Source organism: Marmota marmota, unplaced genomic scaffold (assembly GCF_001458135.2).
Source record: "Marmota marmota marmota unplaced genomic scaffold, marMar, whole genome shotgun sequence".
NCBI classification, from domain to species: domain Eukaryota; kingdom Metazoa; phylum Chordata; class Mammalia; order Rodentia; family Sciuridae; genus Marmota; species Marmota marmota.
The window spans coordinates 14,872,464-14,893,956 of record NW_026000185.1 but is presented as its reverse complement, the minus strand read 5'-3'; the positions used below and the strand labels follow the sequence as shown (position 1 = coordinate 14,893,956).

Below are 21,493 nucleotides of genomic sequence, written 5' to 3'. Positions count from 1 at the left end.
TTATACAAAAGTACATACAAGAGGAAGTGAGGGGAAAGGGAAAAATAATACAAGGGGGAGAAATGAATGACAGTAGAGGGGGTAGAGAGAGAAGAGGGGAGGGGAGGGGAGGGGGGATAGTAGAGGATAGGAAAGGCAGCAGAATACAACAGACACTAGTATGGCAATATGTAAATCAATGGATGTGTAACTGATGTGATTCTGCAATCTGTATACGGGGTAAAAATGGGAGTTCATAACCCACTTGAATCAAAGTATGAAATATGATATATCAAGAACTATGTAATGTTTTGAACAACCGACAATAAAAAATTAAAAAAAAGACTGAATGATATCCCTTTTATGGATACACCACAGGTTTTTTATACATTCATCCATCAGTGAACATTTGAGTTGTTTACTCCCTTTGTGTATTGTGAATAATACTGCCATGCATACTGGTGTATAACTATCTATTCAAGTCCCTGCCATCAGTTCTTTAGGTTATAAAACTAGAAGTGGAATTGTCAGATCACATTTTAATTCTATGTTTAAGTTTTTCAGGAACTTAAAAAAATAAATCCACCTTTTAACATTCTAAATACCAATACAATAGGGTTTCACTTTCTCCATATCCTCATCACAATTTGCTAGTTTTGTGTGTTTTAATTTGCATTTCCTTAATGACTAATGATGTTGAGCATCTTTTCATGTGCTTACTGGCCATCTGTATATCTTTTCTTTGGAGAAATTTCTACTCAAATCCTTTGACCAATTTTGAAAGTTTTTTTTTTGGTTAGATGATTGTTTCAATATTATTTTGTTGTATAAAAATGTCCAGTTATCAGTGGAAAAATGTTTAATAGATTATTGTAATTCTTATCATGAAACAAAGAAAAGTAGGCTGAAGAATTTACCTTAGCAAATCTATCCCCACTATAACTTGACATTTGATATATCAGTTTACTTTCTATATATAGCTATTTGGCAACAGTTACTTCATATATTTATGGTTCCTACATCAAATGGAAAAGAGTTCTCAAATTATAGGAAGAAGTGGTAAAATGGAGTTAGTCAAGTAGAAGCTGGCTACTAAATAAAAAAAGATTTAACCAAATAGCCAGGGTAATTATGTGAAATTTCTTTCTGTGTTGTATTTACATCAAGGATTACAAAGAATAGTTTTATCAGGAAGAGTTAACATTGTTTTAAGTTAACAAAATCTTCTATAGAAATCAATCAATTTCTTAAACATATCTCCAATTCTCAATGAGGGATTATCAAGCCTACTAATTACCCTCAGGCATAGTGATCTCAAAACTCCAATTTGTAAATTTCCTCCATTCTAGGATGAATTCTATTTCCATCTAATTTTACCTTGCTTTCATTCTTGGTTTTAATCTTATCCCTCAGTTTAATCTGTTTCCTTCTTCCTATGACACCTCTTCACATATTTTAGACCATTTTCTTGTTCTTTTTGAGTTTTCTTAGTAGAATTCCCACAGTGCTTGCTTGGTGTTCATCTTTATTTAAGGCCTCATATGTTAAAGGTTATTGTGTAATATTAATAAAATTATTCTTGTAATTCTATTTGACTGATTTTGGTATCAGGATAATACTAGCCTTATAAAATGGGTGAGGAAATGTTCCTTTTCTAGAAAATTTTTTCTAAAAATATTTTTGTGTAACTTTTTTTTTTCTGCTTCTTTTAATGTTTGGGAAAAATCATCACTGAAACTATGTGGTACCACATTTTTCTCTGTGGGAAGTTTTTTTTTTTGAGATTGGGTCCAACTATGTTGCCTAAGTTAGTCTTAAACTCCTGGGTTCAAGCAATCCTTCTGCCTCAGCCTGGGACTACAGGTTCAGACCACCATGCCTGATTCATGGTAAGATTTTAAAAAATACTTTTGAACTTAAAAGTTTTATTTAGTTCTTAATTGATTCATAATAACTACAGATATTTATAGGGGTTAGCATGATGTTTCTAATTATTTATATATTCAATTTCTTTAATAAATAAAGGACTTTTCAAGTTAAATATTTTCTACTTGGTAATTTGTGTATTTTCTCCTTGTCTTGATGATCAATATGACTAAAGTTTTACCGAATGTACGAATCTTCTTAAAGAACAAGCTTAGAGCTTATTTAAAAATCTCAAGTTCACTTTTGTTAGCCACACTGTGTGGATAGGAAGCTAGGCACTTGAGGGTATAAATACTATTTCTAAGTCTCTTCCTTGTTTTCTCATGTAAATGTACACATGTAAAGTACTAAGAACTGTGCCTGGCACAAAGCAAATTAACAATTACTTGTAGCTGCCAAAGTCTCAGAAATAACTAAGCAATTCTTGTCCTTTTATTTTTTTCCCTACAATAATGAATTTCTATAATTTAAATGGGTCATGGTCATTTTATTCTGGTTGCTTTTTCCCCCTCTCTTTCATGGGTTAGTTTAAAATAGAATATCTTCACAGTAATAACTTCAGGTATGAAAACAAAAAATGACACACTCCCAAAAGGACAATGATGAACACTTTTAGCTGGGATGGTAATCTCAGGTAGAATTATTGTTGTCTCTCTACAACTAATTTTATTAACTGCTGAAGTCAAAATTCCTGTTTTCTCTATTACAGTTACTGCAGAGTTTCCTTTCAAGCTATTTTTTACTTTTATCATCACAATATCTCCTTATATATGACTCACAATGCAGAAAAAATGTGTGTACAAGGTACATCCCATTATTTGTTTATCCTTTTTAGAAAGCTCTAGCTACTAGATTGCAAACCTCTTCCCCCAAAAACAAACATAAAGAAAAATATCAAATAGGCCCGAATGAGCTTGTGAGGTGATCCTGTGTTCAGCAAAAGAAATCTTAAAACTGTGAGCTTCCTAACTCTACCTGCAAACAGCAGCTGGAAACATGGTTTGTTATAAAAACAATACTCACTAAGCTTGTTAGACCTGGAAAATTAAAAATGATTTCTGGTCACCCAAAAACCATAGAGCTTTCTGGATCCATCCATACCTATGTGTATACTCTTTGAGTAGTACAAATGATAATTCATCTCCAATATCGTCCTCCAACATGGCACCTGGAACATGAGACTGAATCATTGCTGAGATTTTTTCAACATCACAACGTGGTTCCCTCTGCATGACTATGTGATATCCAGCACCTGAGATAAACCATTTAGATGATCAAATGAAGATGCTTGCACTTTTTTTTTACCCTTGTGAGACCAAACTTGGCTTTCCAATTTATCTACGTCTATAAGGAAGAAGACATGGTGTGTTGCAGACATTAAGTAATGACCATAAGGAAGCTCACAACTATAGCTTAGAAATGCTATTCTAAGAAATAAGATACTGAACAAATAATATCTTTCTTTATAATTGCAAAAATTTTCTTAAAGAATTACAATGATTTAACATATATTTGATACAACCAATATATGAAGAAAGGTCTTGTTATTTGGGTACTTATCATTCTTGAAACTAAAATCCTGATAAATACTCATTCAGCTATTACTAAAGCCCTGGGGATATAGTAATGAACAAAGCAGAGAAAAATTCACATCATCATCATCAGAGCTTACATTCTAGTCAAAGGAAATAATCAGCAAACAGAATAAACTGAAACATATGTTGTGTTGAAAATAACAAATGACTGGTCACTGTAACTGCTTTGTTGTTTCTTACTATGATGCTTTAAAAGCAAATAATAGATCTTGAGCATGGATCTCTGAGCTAAGCCTAGATTTATAATCTGCTTACAGTAGAAAAGACTATAATTCCATTTTACAATTGAGGTACTTCACATCAGAGCATGAAGTGTTCTCTCCACTGTTTACTAAGTATGGGAACGAAAATTATTTTTGCTTAAAGCTAAAAATTGATGTATAAAATTGTCATTTCTCACCAGGTTTTGTGGTGTAGGCCTGTAATCCCAGTGACTTGGGAGGCCAAGGCAGGAGGATCCTAAATTCAAGGCAAGTCTCAGCAACTTTTAGCATGGCCCTAAGCAACTTAGCAGGACCCTGTCTCAAAATAAAAAATAACAAAAAGGCTGGGAACATGGCTCAGTGATCAAATGCACCTGAGTTCAATCACTGGTATAAAAATTTAACATTCTCTGGAATCATGACACAATATGCTTTTATATTGTTTTGTCTTTTTGAAGAATCTGATCAATAAGAAAATGCCTTCTTTTTCAGAGAGGTGAATAGTTAGTGAGAACTCAGTGCTGACATCTACATGGAATTTCCCAGGCCAGCCAAGAAGTAAATTCAAATCCTAAGGTTTTGATTAAAATATAAGAAATTCAGTTTTAGCAGATTTAAAATTTATCAGCTATCAGAAGGGATCTGAATGCCCTGGAGTATTATGCCACTTTTAAAATATGTAGTCACCTACTATATACTGATTTGTGAACACTATTCAAAATTACTATTATTTATTTTTTTTTAGTTGTAGTTAGAATACTTTTATTTTATTTATTGATCTTTATGTGGCACTGAGGATTGAACCCAGAGCCCCACGATCTACTGCTGAGCCAAACCCCAGCCCCTTAATGGTTTATTTTTAAAAGCACAGCTATTTAAATAACCCAGGCATACCCAATTCAGATGTCAGAAGCCCAGTTTTGGATGTGAAACCCTTTAAAGACAATTGTTCAAACTCAAAAAACTGTAAGGTGATCATAAACTAAAGGGGTATCTAAAATGACTTTAGAAAAGTTTTTTTGATAAATCTGGGTCCCAGTTTTGCTGTCTTTTATAAAGGGAGGTTGTTATTTTGAATTCATATAAGATATACAAAGTAGGAAGCATGATAACCAGAATAAAAGAGATAATTGTGAGCTGAATGAACCTCAAATATTAAATAAAAGTTCAAAATAATTCACCCTTAATTATCTTCATTTATATTCACATTATCTTATTTTGGAATCAAATTTCTATAATTTTATCCCTCAACAATACACTGTTTAATGTAACAATTTTATCTCCTGTCAAAGCTGTATACTTATCAAAGTCAAGAACTGCTTTATTTCACTTATATGATTATGATTTTTATTCTGTACTACATTCTTACTGTCTGTGTATTTTAGCATCATCTCACCATAATGCAGATTTGTCTTTCTCTCTTGCATGTTTTTCTTTTCTATTTGGCATTACAGACTGAACCTAGGGGTACTTTATCATACAGGTACACTCCCAGTCCTTTTAATTTTTTGAGACAAGGTCTTGCTAAGTTGCTGAAGCCGGCCTCAAACTTGTGATCCTCCTGCCCTAGCCTCCCATGTCACTAGGATTACAGACAATATATTACTGGCCACATACTGAAATGTTGATAGTGATTTGGCAATTGAGAAACTAAGATCAGAGATGTCTAGTTTCTCTACTTTCTCTCCTCATCAGTCATATAAATCTATTTGAATACATAATTGCATTCCAGAGACAAAATGTCAATAGGTATAAAAAGGGACAAATAAGCATGACCTGTACAAGCTGATACAAATATTTACTGAAAGTATGTGTTGAAAACAAGTAAGGAGTATTAATATTGCAAAGGACCTTAAAAATAATTATAATTCTTGAGGCTTAATTTGTACAACAGAAGATCATTAAAATTTGGGGTATACAGATAAAATATAATTAAAATAATATTAAAATAATATTATTAAGGTGTCAATATCCTAAGAATGATCAAATGGAGAGAGACCATATATTTGTTTCAGGAACACAGAAGAGCCACAGCACTGCAGAGTGCCCATGGCCAGGATGGCAATGCGGTCACCCAGGGTGTCAGCTTCATCCATGTAGGGGGTGGTCACTAAGATGGTACGATTGTGTTTATACTGCATAAGGAGATTCCAGGTGAGCCTCTTTGAGACTGGGTCCATGCCAGATGATGGTTCATCAAGTATGATCACCTAAAGGCCAGGAGAACAATTCCATGATCATTGATAACTGATGCTATGCCACCTGTGGGTTTTACATACTATTTGAGGGGAATATATTTAAACTAAGATACAAAATCTAGACCAAAATAGAGATAAACTTTAGGAAAATAATAATAATCCCAAACCAAGGGATAACAGCTGAGCTAATAATATAAACCCTTTCTGATTATCATTGAGAGGTTTCCTTTTAGATTCATAATATTTCTCAGGTCTTATGCAGCTGGATTTTCTATGCCAGTTGGCAGGAATGCATATTTAGTCTGCCACTTACCTCCCACTTTGTGTGCTCCCCCCACTTATCTTCCTTCTTTAATACCTTAGAGCCCCCTATAAGTGCTATAATGACGGAGAGTTTGCGCTTCGCTCCTTCACTCAGTGAGCATGAAAATGCATGTTGATTTTCTAGCAGGTCAAAAATAGACAGCATATGGTCAATTTCCAAAGTATGCATGTTTCGTGGCATTCCTTTTATCTAAAAAGAAGAACCAGAATTTATATTGTGCATCCAATTTTATCCTAGAAAGTTCTCAGATCATTAACTTTTCTTACAGTTTTATAGAAATTTCTTGCAGATATATCCCTAGAAACATTTTACACCATTTCTTTCTTTTCTTTGAGACAGGGTCTCACTATGTTGCTCAGGCTGTTCTTGAACTCACGGTCCTCCTGCTTCAGCCTCTGGAGTAGCTGGAATTATAGGCATGTATCACCATATCAGGCCCTAGTTTTATCCTAACATCAATAAAAATAGCATCTTCTTTTATTTGCCTCTATTTATATCTAAAGAAGAGTCCCTAAAACAAGAATTTTCAAAGCCTGGGATGTAGTTCAGTGGTAGAGTATGTGATGATAGTACAGGCAAGGCCCTGGGTTCAATCCCCAGTGCAGAAAACAAAACAAAATGAAAAAAAAAAAAAAAGAATTCCCAGAACTTAGAAAGACATCTGAAGTTCATCAACAGAGTGAGGAAAGAAAACGTCTTTGGCTTCCAAGGTGTACTGGAGTAAACCTACACACCTTTTTATCTACCATTGATTCAAGATGAAAAGCAACATATATACAAAATATATTTAAAAATTCAGAGAAATTCAACAATAAGAAAATAACTAACACAAATTTAAATATGGACAAAAGTCATGAATAAACATTATATATAAAAGAGAATACAGGGGGCCAGAATTGTGCCTCAGCGGTAGAGCACTTACCTAGCATGTGTGAGGCACTGGGTTTGATCCCCGGCACCACATAAAAATAAACAAATAAAATAAAGGTATTGTGTCCATCTACAACTAAAAGAAAATTAAGAAAAGAACACAAGGACATCTAATAAGCACATAAAAGATATATCAACAAGATTAGACATTCATTAAATGAAAATTAAAATCATAATTAGATATCATCATACAGATATGGTATTAACAATAGTAAATGTTGTCTAATGTGGTGCAACTGGAATTCTCATACATTGCTGGTGGGGTTGCAAATGATGCAGCCATCACAGAAAACAATTTGGCAGTTTCTTACAAAGTTAACATGGACTTTTCATATGATTCAGTAATCCTACTCTGAGAAAAATAAAAAATTATGTTCTACATTAAAAACAAAACAACTTTAGTCATAATCACCAACAGCTAGAAATCATCCAATTTGTCTTTAAATTGCTATACCTTGGCAGACCAAATATCAAACACTACTCAACAATTAAAAGAAACAAACCATACATACATATAACAGTATGGATGAAATTTAAAAGCAGTTACTCAGTAAAAGAAGCCAATCTCAAATGTTACATATGGCATTGTATTCTCAAAGAGTTAAAGTGCAGTGGTGAAGGATAGATGAATGGGTACAAGCAGGGGAAGGGATGACAACAAAGGAATAGCATGTGGGATTGTTTTGGGGTGATGAAACTGCTCTGTATCTGATTGCAGTGTTTGTTAAATGTGCTAACTTCTAACAGTTTAACATCTACACTTCCATGTTTATGATAGCAAGATTCATATCAGCCAAGAAATGGAAACAACCTAAGTGTCCTTTAAATAAGAAATAAAAAGTGTGGCCCAAATACACAATGGAATACTTCTTAGCCATAAAAATAATGAAATTCTGCCAGGCTTGGTGGTGCACTCCAGTAATTCCAGCAACTTGGGAGGCTGAGGCAGGAGGATCTAAAGTTCAAGAACAGCCTTGACAACTTAGACCTTCGGCAACTTAGTGAGACCCTGTCTCAAAATAAAAAATAGAAAGGTCTATAAGATGTAGCTTAGAGGTAAAGCACCCCGAGTTCAATCACCAAAACAAAAAAAAGAAAAGAAGTCTTATTATTTGTGGATAAAAAGGGAAATCATTTTGTTACGTGAACTCAGCCAGGCACAGAAAGACAAGTACTATGTGATCTTATTCACATGTAGAAAGTTGATTTCATGGAAGTTGAGAGTAGAATGGTGGCTCCAGAAGTTGAGGAGAGTAGAAGGAGAGGGAGGAATAGGAAGGGGTTGATCAATGAGCATTAAATTTAGTTAGAATGGAATCATAAATTCTGGTGTGCAGTAAGGTGACTATAGATAATGATAATCTACTATATATATTACAAAGCTAGAAAAAAGGATTTTGAATGTTTTTACTAGAAAGAAGTATGTTTAGCCCAATTTAAACATTGCACAACATACATGTATTAAAACATCACAATGTGTAATTTTAATGTTTTTATGTAACAGTTAAAATAAATCAAATAATAGATCTACATATTAAGAGAAAAAAATCAAATTTATCACATAGTTTTATAAAATATATCTCTGACTCACCACAGAGTAGAAAAAAAGGTGTTCCGCTAGTGTCAAATCTTTAAATAACAAGTCATTCTGTGGGCAGAAGCCCAAGTTTTTTCGAATTTCAATCATGTTATCTGAAATGTCAAGTCCATTAACAAAGGCCTCTCCTCTGGTAGGAGGATAACGACCTAGAATTATGTAGAAGACATACAAAAAGCTAATAAGCTTTGTTGAGAGAATATGATTAACACATTGCAAATTAGTTCCCCACATTCATAATCTATTTGTGAATTACTAAGAGAATTAGCACTATTTCCTGCAGAGGAATAGTTCAGAAAAATATACAAAGTTATATGAGGGTGATGGAATTAGCTCTCTTAATTTTCTTTCTCTTTTGTTTATGTATACTAACTTTCTGCAAAGGGCATGGGATATGTTTGATAACAAAAATAATTTGTTACATTCTAATATATGAATACTGCAATCAGATAATAACCTCTGTCAATCATATTAAGTACTATGTAGATACTATGAAAAAAACATAAAGATTGGGAAGTGTGACATTTGTCATTTAATTCATTTATCCTACTTAAAAATACTACTAAAATACACTCTTTAAAATTATATTTAAAATATACTCCAAAGTAGAAAACTGTATTCAAAGATGCCTATCCTTAGATAACTAATTTGAAAGAAGACAAATGCTCAACAAAAAGAAAATAACTACAGTATATGAATATGAAAGACACTACATGGACATTGAAAGACATGAAAATATGCCTGTTAGAAACTATATGGATGACATAAGCATAAGGAAATTTTAGTATGAAATTATCTTCTGAAGAGCAAAATGCAAACTATCATGTTACACAGTAACATTAATGAAATATTCACTTTTATTAATAATTAATAATAAGCTTGTGTACAGGTGTACAGAATTTAGAACTTTGTTGTCATTAGGTTCATTCCTTCCCATATCATTACACAAACTCTTGCATTTTTAAGAATAAAAATGACAGCTCAAGGAAGTCTAAGTACCTGTTTCTCTACCGAAAAATAAAAGCCAGAGCCCTCCCAAACAAACAAACAACTTTGTTCAGAACTCCAGAAAATAAAAGGTTTACAGCAACCAAAGAAACTCAAGAAAAAGGTGACTGAAACATGATAAAATTTCTCCTTTAAATTTCTTCTTGCCCTCCCTGCTTGGTAGTAATCTCAAAGACAGCAGTCTGCATTCCTGATAAGGGTTCCAGGTTCTGGAAAGACCACACACGGGAGACCTAGTTCTAAGGGAACTATGTTAATTTATTTTGCCCAGCTGAGGATTGCTGAAGGACTGAGCAAAAGTCTTTGCTTTGTTTCAACTAAGCTGGAACTCTCTCAAGATGGATAGGTGGGGGGTATTTTTAAAGGCAAATGGACAAGCTGCTACAACCTGGGGCAGGAGACAACAGCTGGCTGGCAGTCACCACAGCCCCTCCCCAACTTCAGCACAGAATGAGAGGATGAAACACTGCATTTACAAGCTTATCTAAGGGAAAAGAGTTGGATCATGTATCCAACACTCCGACTTTCCCAGAGGATACACAGAGGACAGGATTCTCAGTGCCGAAGGGACACTGCATACGCTAGTCATCTGGGGGCCAGTGAGATGGTGATTTGGAAAGGCAGTTGCCATAGCCCCTCTCTTTGGCTCATCACAGAACAAGTGGATGAACCAAACACTTTCAATCAATTCTTTCAATATCCGCCTTTTGAATAGTTTAATCCTTTGACATTAAAAGTAATTACTTGTAAGAGAGGAATTACTTCTGTCATTTTGCTATTTGTTTTGTGTTTGTCCCATCTTTCCTACATTATTGCCTTAATTTTTCTTTAGTTTTAGCTTTTTCTAAAGAGACGTTCTGATTCCCTTCTTATTTGTAATCACAAATACATATAAATTTTAAGAAATGCAATAAATTTAATTGCTTACTCTCTCTTTTTTTTTGGTGAAGTGCTGGGGATTGAACACATACGCTCACACATGCTAGGCAAGAGCTGTACCATGAGCTACACTCCCCATCCTTTAATTTAACCTCTTCAGTTTACTATAATTTAGTCTCTTCCCCAATAGCATGAAAATGAATAGCAAACCAAAAATATGGTAATATTTGCTTTTATATTTGCCAAATGTTATGCTAATGAACTCCTTCAGTGCTTTTCTGGATATGTCTTAATTTCTCTATTACTTTTAAAGGGCATTTTAAATATGTCACCCCAATATCTGCTAGTCTCAATAGTTTCTGATGAGAAATAATCTATTAAACTATTAAAAATCCTGAGTATATAAAAAGTTGCTTCTCTTTTCACTCCTTTTAAATTTCTCTCTTTTCACAGTATGATTGCAGTATCCATGAACTCTTCTGAGTTTATGCAGTTGGAATATTCAATAAGCTTCATGGATACGTTGTTAATCAAATCTGGAGTTTTTGACTGTTATCTTCTAGTTCTCAGCCACTTTTGTTTTTTGCTCTCTTTGTACAACTCCTACATACATATATCTTGGATCCTTTAACTTTTGTCACTCTTCTTTGTCTTTTAAACTTTTTGTTCCTCAGACTGGATAATCTGCTGTCTCATCTTCAAGTTAGCTGATTTTTCATTCTGCATGCTTAACACTGGTGTTGAGATCCTCTAATAAACTTTCATTTCCTTCACTGTATTTCTTAGTTCCAGGAGTTCTATTTGGTTCCTTTTTATAATTGCTTTTTCTTCATTGGCATTCTCATTTAATTTTTTAAAAAATTATCCTAGATTTTTCTCTACGGTTTCCATTGAGATAGCTAATTTAAGGATTTGTTTGTAGGTCCTTTCTATGGACTTCCTTCATCAGGACTTCTTTCTGCCCATTTATTTTATTCCTCTGAATGGACCATATTTTCCTATTTGTCTACCTTGTGTTTTTTTTCTTGCTGTTGTTTTGATTTTTGTGGTGCTGGGAATAGAATCCAGGGTCTCATACAAACTATGCAAGAGCTTTATCACTGGGCTACATCCATCCCCAGTCCTACTTTGTGATTTTTCTATTGAAAACTGGGAATTTGAATATTATAATACAGTAATTATGGAAATCAGATTCCCTCCTTTGACCAGTTTGTTGGGGGAAAATCATACCACTCACATAGACTGCGAAAACAAGCGGGGGTTTCTCTCCTCATATCAAATAAAGTAGACTTCAAACTAAAGCCAATCAAAAAGTATAAAGAAGGACACTACATACTGCTCAAGGGAACCATATACCAACAATACTTGACAATTATAAATATTTATGCCCCCAAACAACAAAGCAGCTATGTTCATCAAACAAACTGTTATCAACTTCAAGAGTCAATAGATCACAACACAATAATTTGAGGTGACTTTAACACACCTCTTTCATCACTAGATAGATTTTCCAAACAAAAGCTGAACAAAGAAACTATAGAACTTAATAATACAATCAATAACTTAGACTTAATTGACATATATAGAATATTCCAACCTTGAATGAGAGAATATACTTTTTTCTCAGCAGCACATGGATCCTTCTCTAAAACAGACCATATACTATGCCACAAAGCGACTCTTAGCAAATATAAAAAAAAGTAGGTGAATGAAATCTCTGAGACACTAAGAAAGTAGTTCTAAGAAGAAAGTTCATTGCATGGAGTTCATTCCTTAAAAGAAGAAAAAGTCAGCAAATAAATGACTTAATACTATATCTCAAAGCCCTAGAAAAAGAAGAACAAATCAACACAAAAAGCAGAAGACAGGAAATAATTAAAATTGGAGCTGAAATCAATGAAATTGAAACAAAAGAAACAACTGAAAAAAAACTAACAGAACAAAAAGTTGGTTCTTTGAAAAAAATAAAAATAAATAAATAAAATTGACAGATCCTTAGCCATGCTAAAGAGAAGGAGAGAAAACTCAAATCACTAACATACATGATGAAAAGGAAATACCAATTGATTTATGAGTGTTAATTCTGTATGCTATTACTTTGTTGAATTCATTTATGAGTTCTACAGATTTTGTGGTGGTTGTTTTTGTTTTCTAAATATATAATCACATCATCGGAGAATACAGCTAGTTTTAACTCTTCTTTTTCTGTTCACATCCCTTTTATTTCATTCCTTTGCCTAGTTGTTCTGGCTAGAGATTTGAGTACTATATTAAATAGAAGTGGTGAAAGTGGGCATCCCTGTCTTGTTCCTCTTTTTAGAAGGAATGCTTTCAGTTTTTATCCATTTAAAATGATGTTGGTCTTGAGTTTGTCACATATAGCTTATATCCCTAATTATCTAGTGTTTTAATCATGAATGGATGTTATATTTTGTCAAATGCTTTTCTGCATCCATTGAGATAATCATGTGATTCCTGTCTTTCAGATAATTAACAAATCTCCATTTCTTTTAGGTTGGTTACTGGAGAGTAATTTGATTTGATTATATCATACTTTCTGGATTCTTCATCTTTTTCTTTTATTTGTTTTTAGTGGTGCTGGGGATCAAACACAGGGCCTTGTATATGCTTGGCAAGCGTTTTACTAATGAGCTACACCCCAAGCCCCCAGTGCTTTATGTTCTTTGTATGGTTGCACGACTGTCTACACATCTGATGAAAACATGCCTTTTCCAATTCTCATAGAGCAACACACAGAAGTAGGATGATTTTCCTTTGTACTTAGCTATCCCAGACATGAAGACTACCAGTTATTCAGTACTTTCTATGAAAAAAGAAGGAAACTGGCCCTGTGGGGACTGCACTCAAAGGCTGTGGAAAAGACTCCATTCACATCATTCTTTCCTTTATGGAGGAAGAGCCTCAGTTCTGCACCTATTCCCATTCTTGCAGAGTAGCTCTGCCCATAAGAGGATTCCTACTTCTTCCTCCTTGTTCCTAGTTATCTCCTAAGCTCTATGAATCTCTTAGCACTCCATAAGAGGTGATACAGAAACTGGCTCTTTGGGGACATACTAAAAGGCTGGGGATAACACACTTGACTTCTCTCCCTCTCCCTTGGAGAAGCAGTTTTGGTTCTACACTTTTCCTCAATCTTGCATGACATTATCTACTGTAGGAGAATATCTACCCCTTCTTTACAATGCCTAGCTGTCTCAGGTATATGAACTTTACTGTCCTTTCAGCACTCTAATAAGGCAAGATAGAAATTGGACCCTCAGGTGATATTCTGAGAGGTCTGGGACAAGACTCCGTTTCCTTCTCTTCCTCCTCTTTGGAGAAGCATCCTTAGTTTAGTGCCCTTTCTCAATCTCTCAGATTAGTGAAGGCTGTCCTGCATCTGTCCCTTATCTTTTGTTCTTAGATGTCACAGATGCCCCAGTTCTACCATTCTTTAAGCCTTTGGTATGAGCTGAAACAGTAATTAGTCCTCTGGGGAGTACACTGAAAGTTCAGGAGGCTGGGTGGCCATGTGCACTCTCCATTCTCTCCTCCCTCACTCTCTAAGGGAGAAGTTATAGGTCAAAATGATCTAGTTTGTGAGCTAAACTTCCTTGAAGACTTACATGGGAAAAGTAAATTTGTTCTTTTCACCTGTATCAGTACAACTTTTCTCATATGTATGTTTGTTCAGAATGCTACATGACTTAACTGGATTTTGAATTTCCCATATAAATATTTTGATGCAAATATGATGGTTATTTTAGTGATACTGGGGGATCAAGAATAAGGACTCAACAGCAAAACTCAATGATGTTCACTCAGATGGAATCTGACCTTTACTCTGGATAGAGGTGAATACATACCTGTAAGAACAGACAAAGCTGTGGTCTTTCCTGCTCCATTATGTCCCAGAAGAATAGTGACCTGCCCCTCATATACATTCAAAGACAAATCCTTTACTGCTGCTTTGCCACTGAATTCCTATGGGATAAAAGAAATAATAATGTCATCTATCACTATCACTTTTTAAAGTTAAACACAACCCCTATCCTTCAAAGAAACATTAAATATCATCAAACTCATGTTACCAATAAAGGATGATGTTGTGAACTAGGAACAATATTTTTAGGTGAATTAACTTCAGAAGAATGAAATGGACCCTTTGTTACACCATACACAGAAATCAACTCAAAATGGATTAAAGATCTACATATTAAATCTGAAACTCTAAAATTCCTAGAGAAAACCTCCTTGATGCTGGTTATCAGGAATTATTTTTGGATATGATCCTGAAAGTAAAGCAACAAAAGCAAAAATAGACACATGGGATTGCATCAAATCAGGAAGCTTCTGCAAAGCAAAGGAAACTTCAGGGTGAAAAGGCAAACTATTAATAAGGGGTTAATTCCCCCAAACTATAAAGAACTTATATAAAGCAACAATTAAAAGAATACAAAGGACTCAATTAAATATGGGTAAAGAACTAAAATAGACATTTCTCCAAAGAAGACACAAAAATGGCCATCAGATGTATAAAAAGTCACTCAATATCACTAACCATAAGGACAACGCAAATCACAGCTACAATGAGACATTACCTTATACCTGTTAGGATGGCTAATATAACACACACACATACATACACACACATACACACAAATAACAAATGTGGCAAGTTTTTGGAAAACACTGGAATTATTTACTTTCAATGGGAATGTAAAGTCTAGCCACTGTGGAAAATAGTTTGCAGGTTCCTAAAAGAAATTAAAATAGATCTATCATGTGACCCAAATTAACTGACCTCTGGGAATTAAAACCAGGATCTCAAAGAGATAGCTAAATTACTACATTCACTGCAAATACATGTGCACAATCACTGCAGCATTATTTATAATAGCTTAGATATGGAAGCAACACTTTTTGACAAACGAATGATAAAGAAATGTGGTATCATATAATGGAACATTATTCAATCTTAAAAAGAAGGAAATTTTCCATATGCAAAAACATGGACAGACCTGAAAAACATTATGCTAATAGAAATAAGACTGTCAAAGAGAAACAAATACCTCATGATTGCTCTACCAGGAGGCTCCTAAAATAGTAATAAATACACAAATACAGACAATAGACTGGTAGTTATCAGGGCTAAGGAGAGGGGAATATAGGAAGAAGTTGTTCAATGGGTATAAAGCTACAGTTGTATGAAATAAGTAACTTTCAGGGATCTGCTTTACAATATAGTGCCTGTTGTTAACATTAAGATATCATGCACTTAAAAATGTATTAAGGCTGGGTGCAGTGGTGCACTCCTATAATCCCAGCAGCTCAGGAGGTTGAAGTGTGAGGATCGCCAAAGCCAGCCTCAGCAAAAGCAAAGCACTAAGCAGCTCAGTGAGACCCTGTCTCTAAATAAAATATAAAACAGGGCTGGAGATGTTGCTCAGTAGTCAACTGCCCTGAGTTCAATCCCCATATCCTCCCCCCAACAAAAAAAGTATTAAGAAGAAAGATCTCATGCTAAGTGTTCTTACCACAAAAACAAGGAAAAATAAAACTCAAAGGGACACAAGGAAATTTTTTAATATGCTTACTAACTGGATTGTGGTGATAATAACACAAGTGTAGACACAGGTCCAAACTTGTAAAATTGTACAATTAATTTTGTGAACTTTTTTGGTAGGCCAATTATACCTCAATAAATCAGGAGGAAAAAAAAAACCATGTCAGCCTAGAATCCGAAAAGCTCATGATTTTCAAGAATTCAACTAAATGAACCTAAAAATCTGCCTGTCTAATACGTCTGTAAGTATACTTACTGACAAATCCTAACCAGAAAGCAATGAGGGAAGGTAATTCTGGAGAAGGCAGCTCTTGGGTTCTCTTTTTCAATGTAGGAGAATCTGTTGAGAGGCATCCAGGGACTGTGTGTGGACCTTTTCAGCACTGAAGCCAGTGAATAGTAAAATCTGGTATCAGGGGAACTTCCAATGGCAATCCTGCTGGTTAAGATTGTCCATATTCATGTGAATTTCTATTTGACTCTGCCAAAAAGGTCCCACACAGCATCAGAGATGGTGTAAACTGCTGTTGCCACCTAGTCACACAGACTCCCAGAGATGGGTAGAGCTTCCCAAGAGCCAATCAATATGTTGACTGCAAGACAATATGAATCAAGACTCCACCCCTGAAATCTTATCCCTGCCTTTGATGCACCCCCTTAAATAAACCGTGGGTGCCATTTTTTAGTTGTTCAGCTCCAGCTCCTGTGTGGACTGAATCTATCAGATGCTCCATGCTTTTTAAAACTAATTCTGACTTTGTCTTATTTTTTCACTAATTATTTCAGACTTTATTTTCTCAGGTGGCTTATCCCCTCTTACGCAAGAAAAATTACCCTGGTAAGGTGCTGGAGGCCTCACAATAAAAAAAAACCTTAGCAAGAGGTGGTAGTATTACCAAATTGACAAGAAACCTCCAGGATAGTACACCTCCTTAAGCTTAGGTTTCTCAAGAGTAGTATCACTGACATTTTGGGCTAAAAAATCCTTTGCTGGGGCTGGGGATGTGGCTCAAGTGGTAGCGCGCTTGCCTGGCATGTGTGAGGCACTGGGTTCGATTCTCAGCACCACATAAAAATAAAATAAAGATATTGTGTCCACCTAAAACCAAAAAGTAAATATTAAAAAAATCCTTTGCTGCAGTGGGATGTCCTGTGCCTTACAGACTGTTTTGTAGCACTCTTGTCTATACTTTCTAGATGCCAATATTACTCCTTTATGCACCTTTCCCCTTCCCTGGTTGTAAACCAAAATAGCTGTAGATTTTGTCAAATGTCCTCAGGGTTGGAGGGGGGACATCATCACAGTTGAAAACCAATGCTCTAGCCAAATTAATTGTCTTCCATAAATTCAATTACATACTTATATAGATGCTGAGGGTATTATAACGTGTTTCAGTCACCATCTCTCCTCTAACATGTAGCTCTGCATCTCTAAATACCCCTCAAAAACATAAATAAGTATTTGATAAATATCTCAAACTAACATCTAAAAATCTGAAGTATCTACTCTCATCTATATTTCAATATATAATATCATAATTATCCTCTCAAAATATACTCTTCAACAGTACTAACTCAGTAAATGGCCTCCAAATTCACCTAGATGTACAAACAAACCAGAAACCTATACATAATCCTGCCCCTTTCCATTGCAATAAATCACTAATTAATTGACATGGGTCTGGAGTGGCTATTCATTTATTCATGAGGAAACTAGCTGCTGGACAAAGAAGATTAGAGGGAACAGTCTTTGATACCTTCATAGGGCCAGAAAATGGTGCTTATTATGCCAGCCAGACTGTAAAATTGCAGGATTAACAGGGTACTAGGTAGATTCCAAAAAAAGGTTTTGCCTCAAAACTGAGGAATAATTTACTGTAGATTAAGCAAATCAGACATGAAGAATCAAGCTGTTTCCAAGTAATTTCACTGTTTCTATAAATAAAGATCAAGAGTATTTAATGAAATACAAAAATGCCCAGTACCCCAAAAGAGTATAGATTCAAGATCAAAAGACCCAAAGGACAAGGAAACTACTTCCAAAGAAAATCCAACCACATTGCATAAAACCAGTGGTAAGTGTTTTGAAAGGTGCCACAAAAACATATATGTTAGGGGGAAAAAATAAGGACTATAAAATATTTTTCATTAGAAACAATCCATTTGGAAAGACAGTGGAGAAACATCTTTAACCTAAAATTCTATAACCAATGAAAATATCCTTTGAAAAAGAAGATGAAATAGTTTCATACTCTCCCACCACACCTCAATGTTACTATTGCACCAAGTTTATTTTATTCACATAAATTACAAAATAAATGGCTGTTGCCAAGACCACCAGAAAACAGTCAAAGAAATGCCCAACAGAGATACAAATAAGACAAAATGTATCTACATTTATATAATAATGTAAATGTAAGTTATATAATAATCATTGTTCCAACCAAGCTTTGCCTCTGAGAGTAGAACTACACTGAGGATGACTCAAATTAAACTAGCTATCTCACTTGTTTTCTTGGAAAACAAGTGATAAACAATCCCAATGTGCAGTATTTGGCTTTCAATACCTGAAGGAAAAAGAGATCTTTGAAATAATACCTTATGCAAATGTTTGATCTGGATACCTGCTACCAAATTAATAGGTTCAGCCTCAAAATTGTTGCTTCTCTGAGTTCCTCCATGGCTTTCAATGTTTTTTTCCTCTATAATTCTCGGTTTTCCAAACCAGTATGAGCGCTACAAAGAAAGTTAAGATGTAATCACATAAATGAGCATTAAGAAATGAAGCCCTCTATCTGAACAGACTTATAAAAAATAAAATGATCAATAATATCCCTACAAAGAAAAGTCCAGAACTCTATGGTTTCATTGGTGAATTATGCTAAATATTTAAAGAGGAATTAACAATTTTTCCAGCCCTTCCAAAAATATTAAGAGGGAACACTTCTTAACTGAGTCTACAAGATAAGCATCATTCTGACATCAAAGTCATAAAAAGACAACACAAGAAAGGAAAAACCCAGAAAGGATTTTTAAGATACTTATGAACATAGATGTAAAAATCTTCAACAAAATACCAGCAAGCTGAATCCAGTAGCCTATTAAAATGATTACACTCCATTACAAAGTGATATTTATCCCAGAGATGCAGGAATGATTCCAACCTACAAAAATAAATCAATCTAATACACCACACTAACAGAACAAAATGAAAACAAAATGCCATGCAATCATTTCAACTGATACATAATAAAAATACCCAGAAAACCAGGAACCGAAAGAAGAAAATTTCCTTAAAATAATAAAGCGCATTTATGAAAAACACAAAAGAAACCTATAGTAACATAATACTCAATGGTATAAGATTTAAAGTTTTCCCTTTAAAATTAGGAACAAGAGAACAGTAACTGCTTTCATACCTGATATTTACCATTGTACTGGAAGTTGTAGCCAGAGCAACGAAGCAAGAAGAAAATAAATAAAATCCATCCAAATTGAAAGAGGTAAAACTATTTAAAGATAGCATGATCTTATATGCAAAAAATTCTAATACTACTATAGGAGCTAACAAACTCAGTAAAAATACAGTGTATAAGATCAACATGTAAATATATACCAGGATGAATAATTCAAAAAGAAAATTAATTCCATTTACAAAATAGGATCCAAGAATAAAACACTGAGGAGTAAAGTTAATCCAGGGAGATAAAAGACTATATACTGAAAAGCATAAAGCCTTGATGAAAGAACTGAAGACTAAAATAAATAGAAAATTCATGAATTTGAGAATTGAATATTTTACATATGGTAACACTAGCTAAGTCAATAGTGCAATCCCTACCAAAGTTCCAATGGCCATTTTAAAAAATTTGTTTAATTTAGTTACACATGACAGTACAATGATCTTGACATATCATACATTTGAATCAGATGGGATATAATTTCTCATTTTTCTGAGTATACACGTTGCAGAATCACATTGGTCATGCAGTCACATATATACACAAAGTAATAATAATGTCGTTTCATTCTACTATCCTTCCTATCTCCCCAACCCCTCCCCTCCCATTTTTGCAGAAACAGAAAACCTGATCCTCAACTCAAAGTTGAAGGACCTTTTATTTAAGGGCCTTTTTTAAAGGACCTCTTAATGAACAAAACAATCTTGAAAATGAAGAACAAAGGTGAATGAGTCACATTTTCTGATTTCAAAACTTACAACATGGATACTAAGCATCATAGTGGAATAAAGTTACCAACAGAATAAAGCTAAAGGTCAAGAAATAAACCCATACACATATGAACAACTGATTTTCATCAAGGGTGCCAACAGTATTCAATAGGGAAGTGAACAGTTACTTCAGAGAGTGGTGTAGGGGCAATCAGTATACCCATGTGCAAAAGAAGCTAGACTGCTACCTCACATTGTACCCAAAAACTGACTCAAATGAATTAATGGTCTAAATATAAGAGCAAAAACAATCAAATTCTTGGGAGAAAACACAAGGATAAATCTTCATGAGTCTGGAATTTACAATGTCTTCTTAGAAATAATACCAGTAGAATCTATTTTGATATAATTAAAAAGAACAAATAAAAATCTCATTTTAATGTTAATCTACTAATAAAGATCCAAATAAAGTCAAAAGAAAGAAAGAAAAAAGAAATAATACCAGATATACAAGCAACAAAGTAAAAAATGTATAAATTGAATTTCATCAAAATGAAGAACTTTTGGGATAGGAATGTGACACAGTGGTAGAGCACTTTCCTAGCACACACATGAGGCCCTGGTTTCCATCCCCAGCACCAACAAAACGAAACACTGGGTTAAAGGACACTTTGAGTGAAAAGACAATCCACTGAAAGGGAGAGAATATTTGCGGATCACGTATCTGATGAGGGTCTAGTATGCAGGATACATAAAAAAAAAAACTTAATAAATGGGAACAGGAGTTGAATAGATGTTTTTCTAAACAAGATATACAAATGGGCAACCAACATATCAAAAGATCACACTATTATTAGTTATAATGGAAATTTACATAAATTAGATACTATTTTATACCCAAGAAGATAGCTATAATAAAAGAAAAAAAAAGGAAAATAAGAAGTGCTGGTGAAGGTGTAGAGAAACTGGAACACCAGTACCTCACTTGGGGAACATAAAATGGTGCAGTCAGAGAATTCCTCAAAACATCAAATAGAGTTTTCAAAAGAACTAGCAGTTCCATTCTGGCTATATAACCAAAAGAACTGAAAGCAGGTATTCAAACAAATATTTGTA

The 21,493-nt window shown here is 34.3% G+C and overlaps 1 protein-coding gene across 1 annotated transcript in view; it reads right to left on the bottom strand.

Annotated features, from left to right (window-relative positions):
- LOC107146541 (phospholipid-transporting ATPase ABCA3-like) overlaps positions 1-21,493 on the bottom strand; it is a 139,150-nt gene that overhangs the window by 61,155 nt on the left and 56,502 nt on the right. Inside the window, exons 10-15 of the mRNA XM_015490639.2 lie at positions 18,805-18,942; positions 14,478-14,624; positions 8,748-8,876; positions 6,260-6,415; positions 5,703-5,913; positions 3,007-3,157 (exon numbers count right to left, since the gene is read on the bottom strand). Coding sequence (XP_015346125.1) covers positions 3,007-3,157; positions 5,703-5,913; positions 6,260-6,415; positions 8,748-8,876; positions 14,478-14,624; positions 18,805-18,942 — 932 coding nt within the window. The remainder of the gene's footprint in view (positions 1-3,006; positions 3,158-5,702; positions 5,914-6,259; positions 6,416-8,747; positions 8,877-14,477; positions 14,625-18,804; positions 18,943-21,493) is intronic.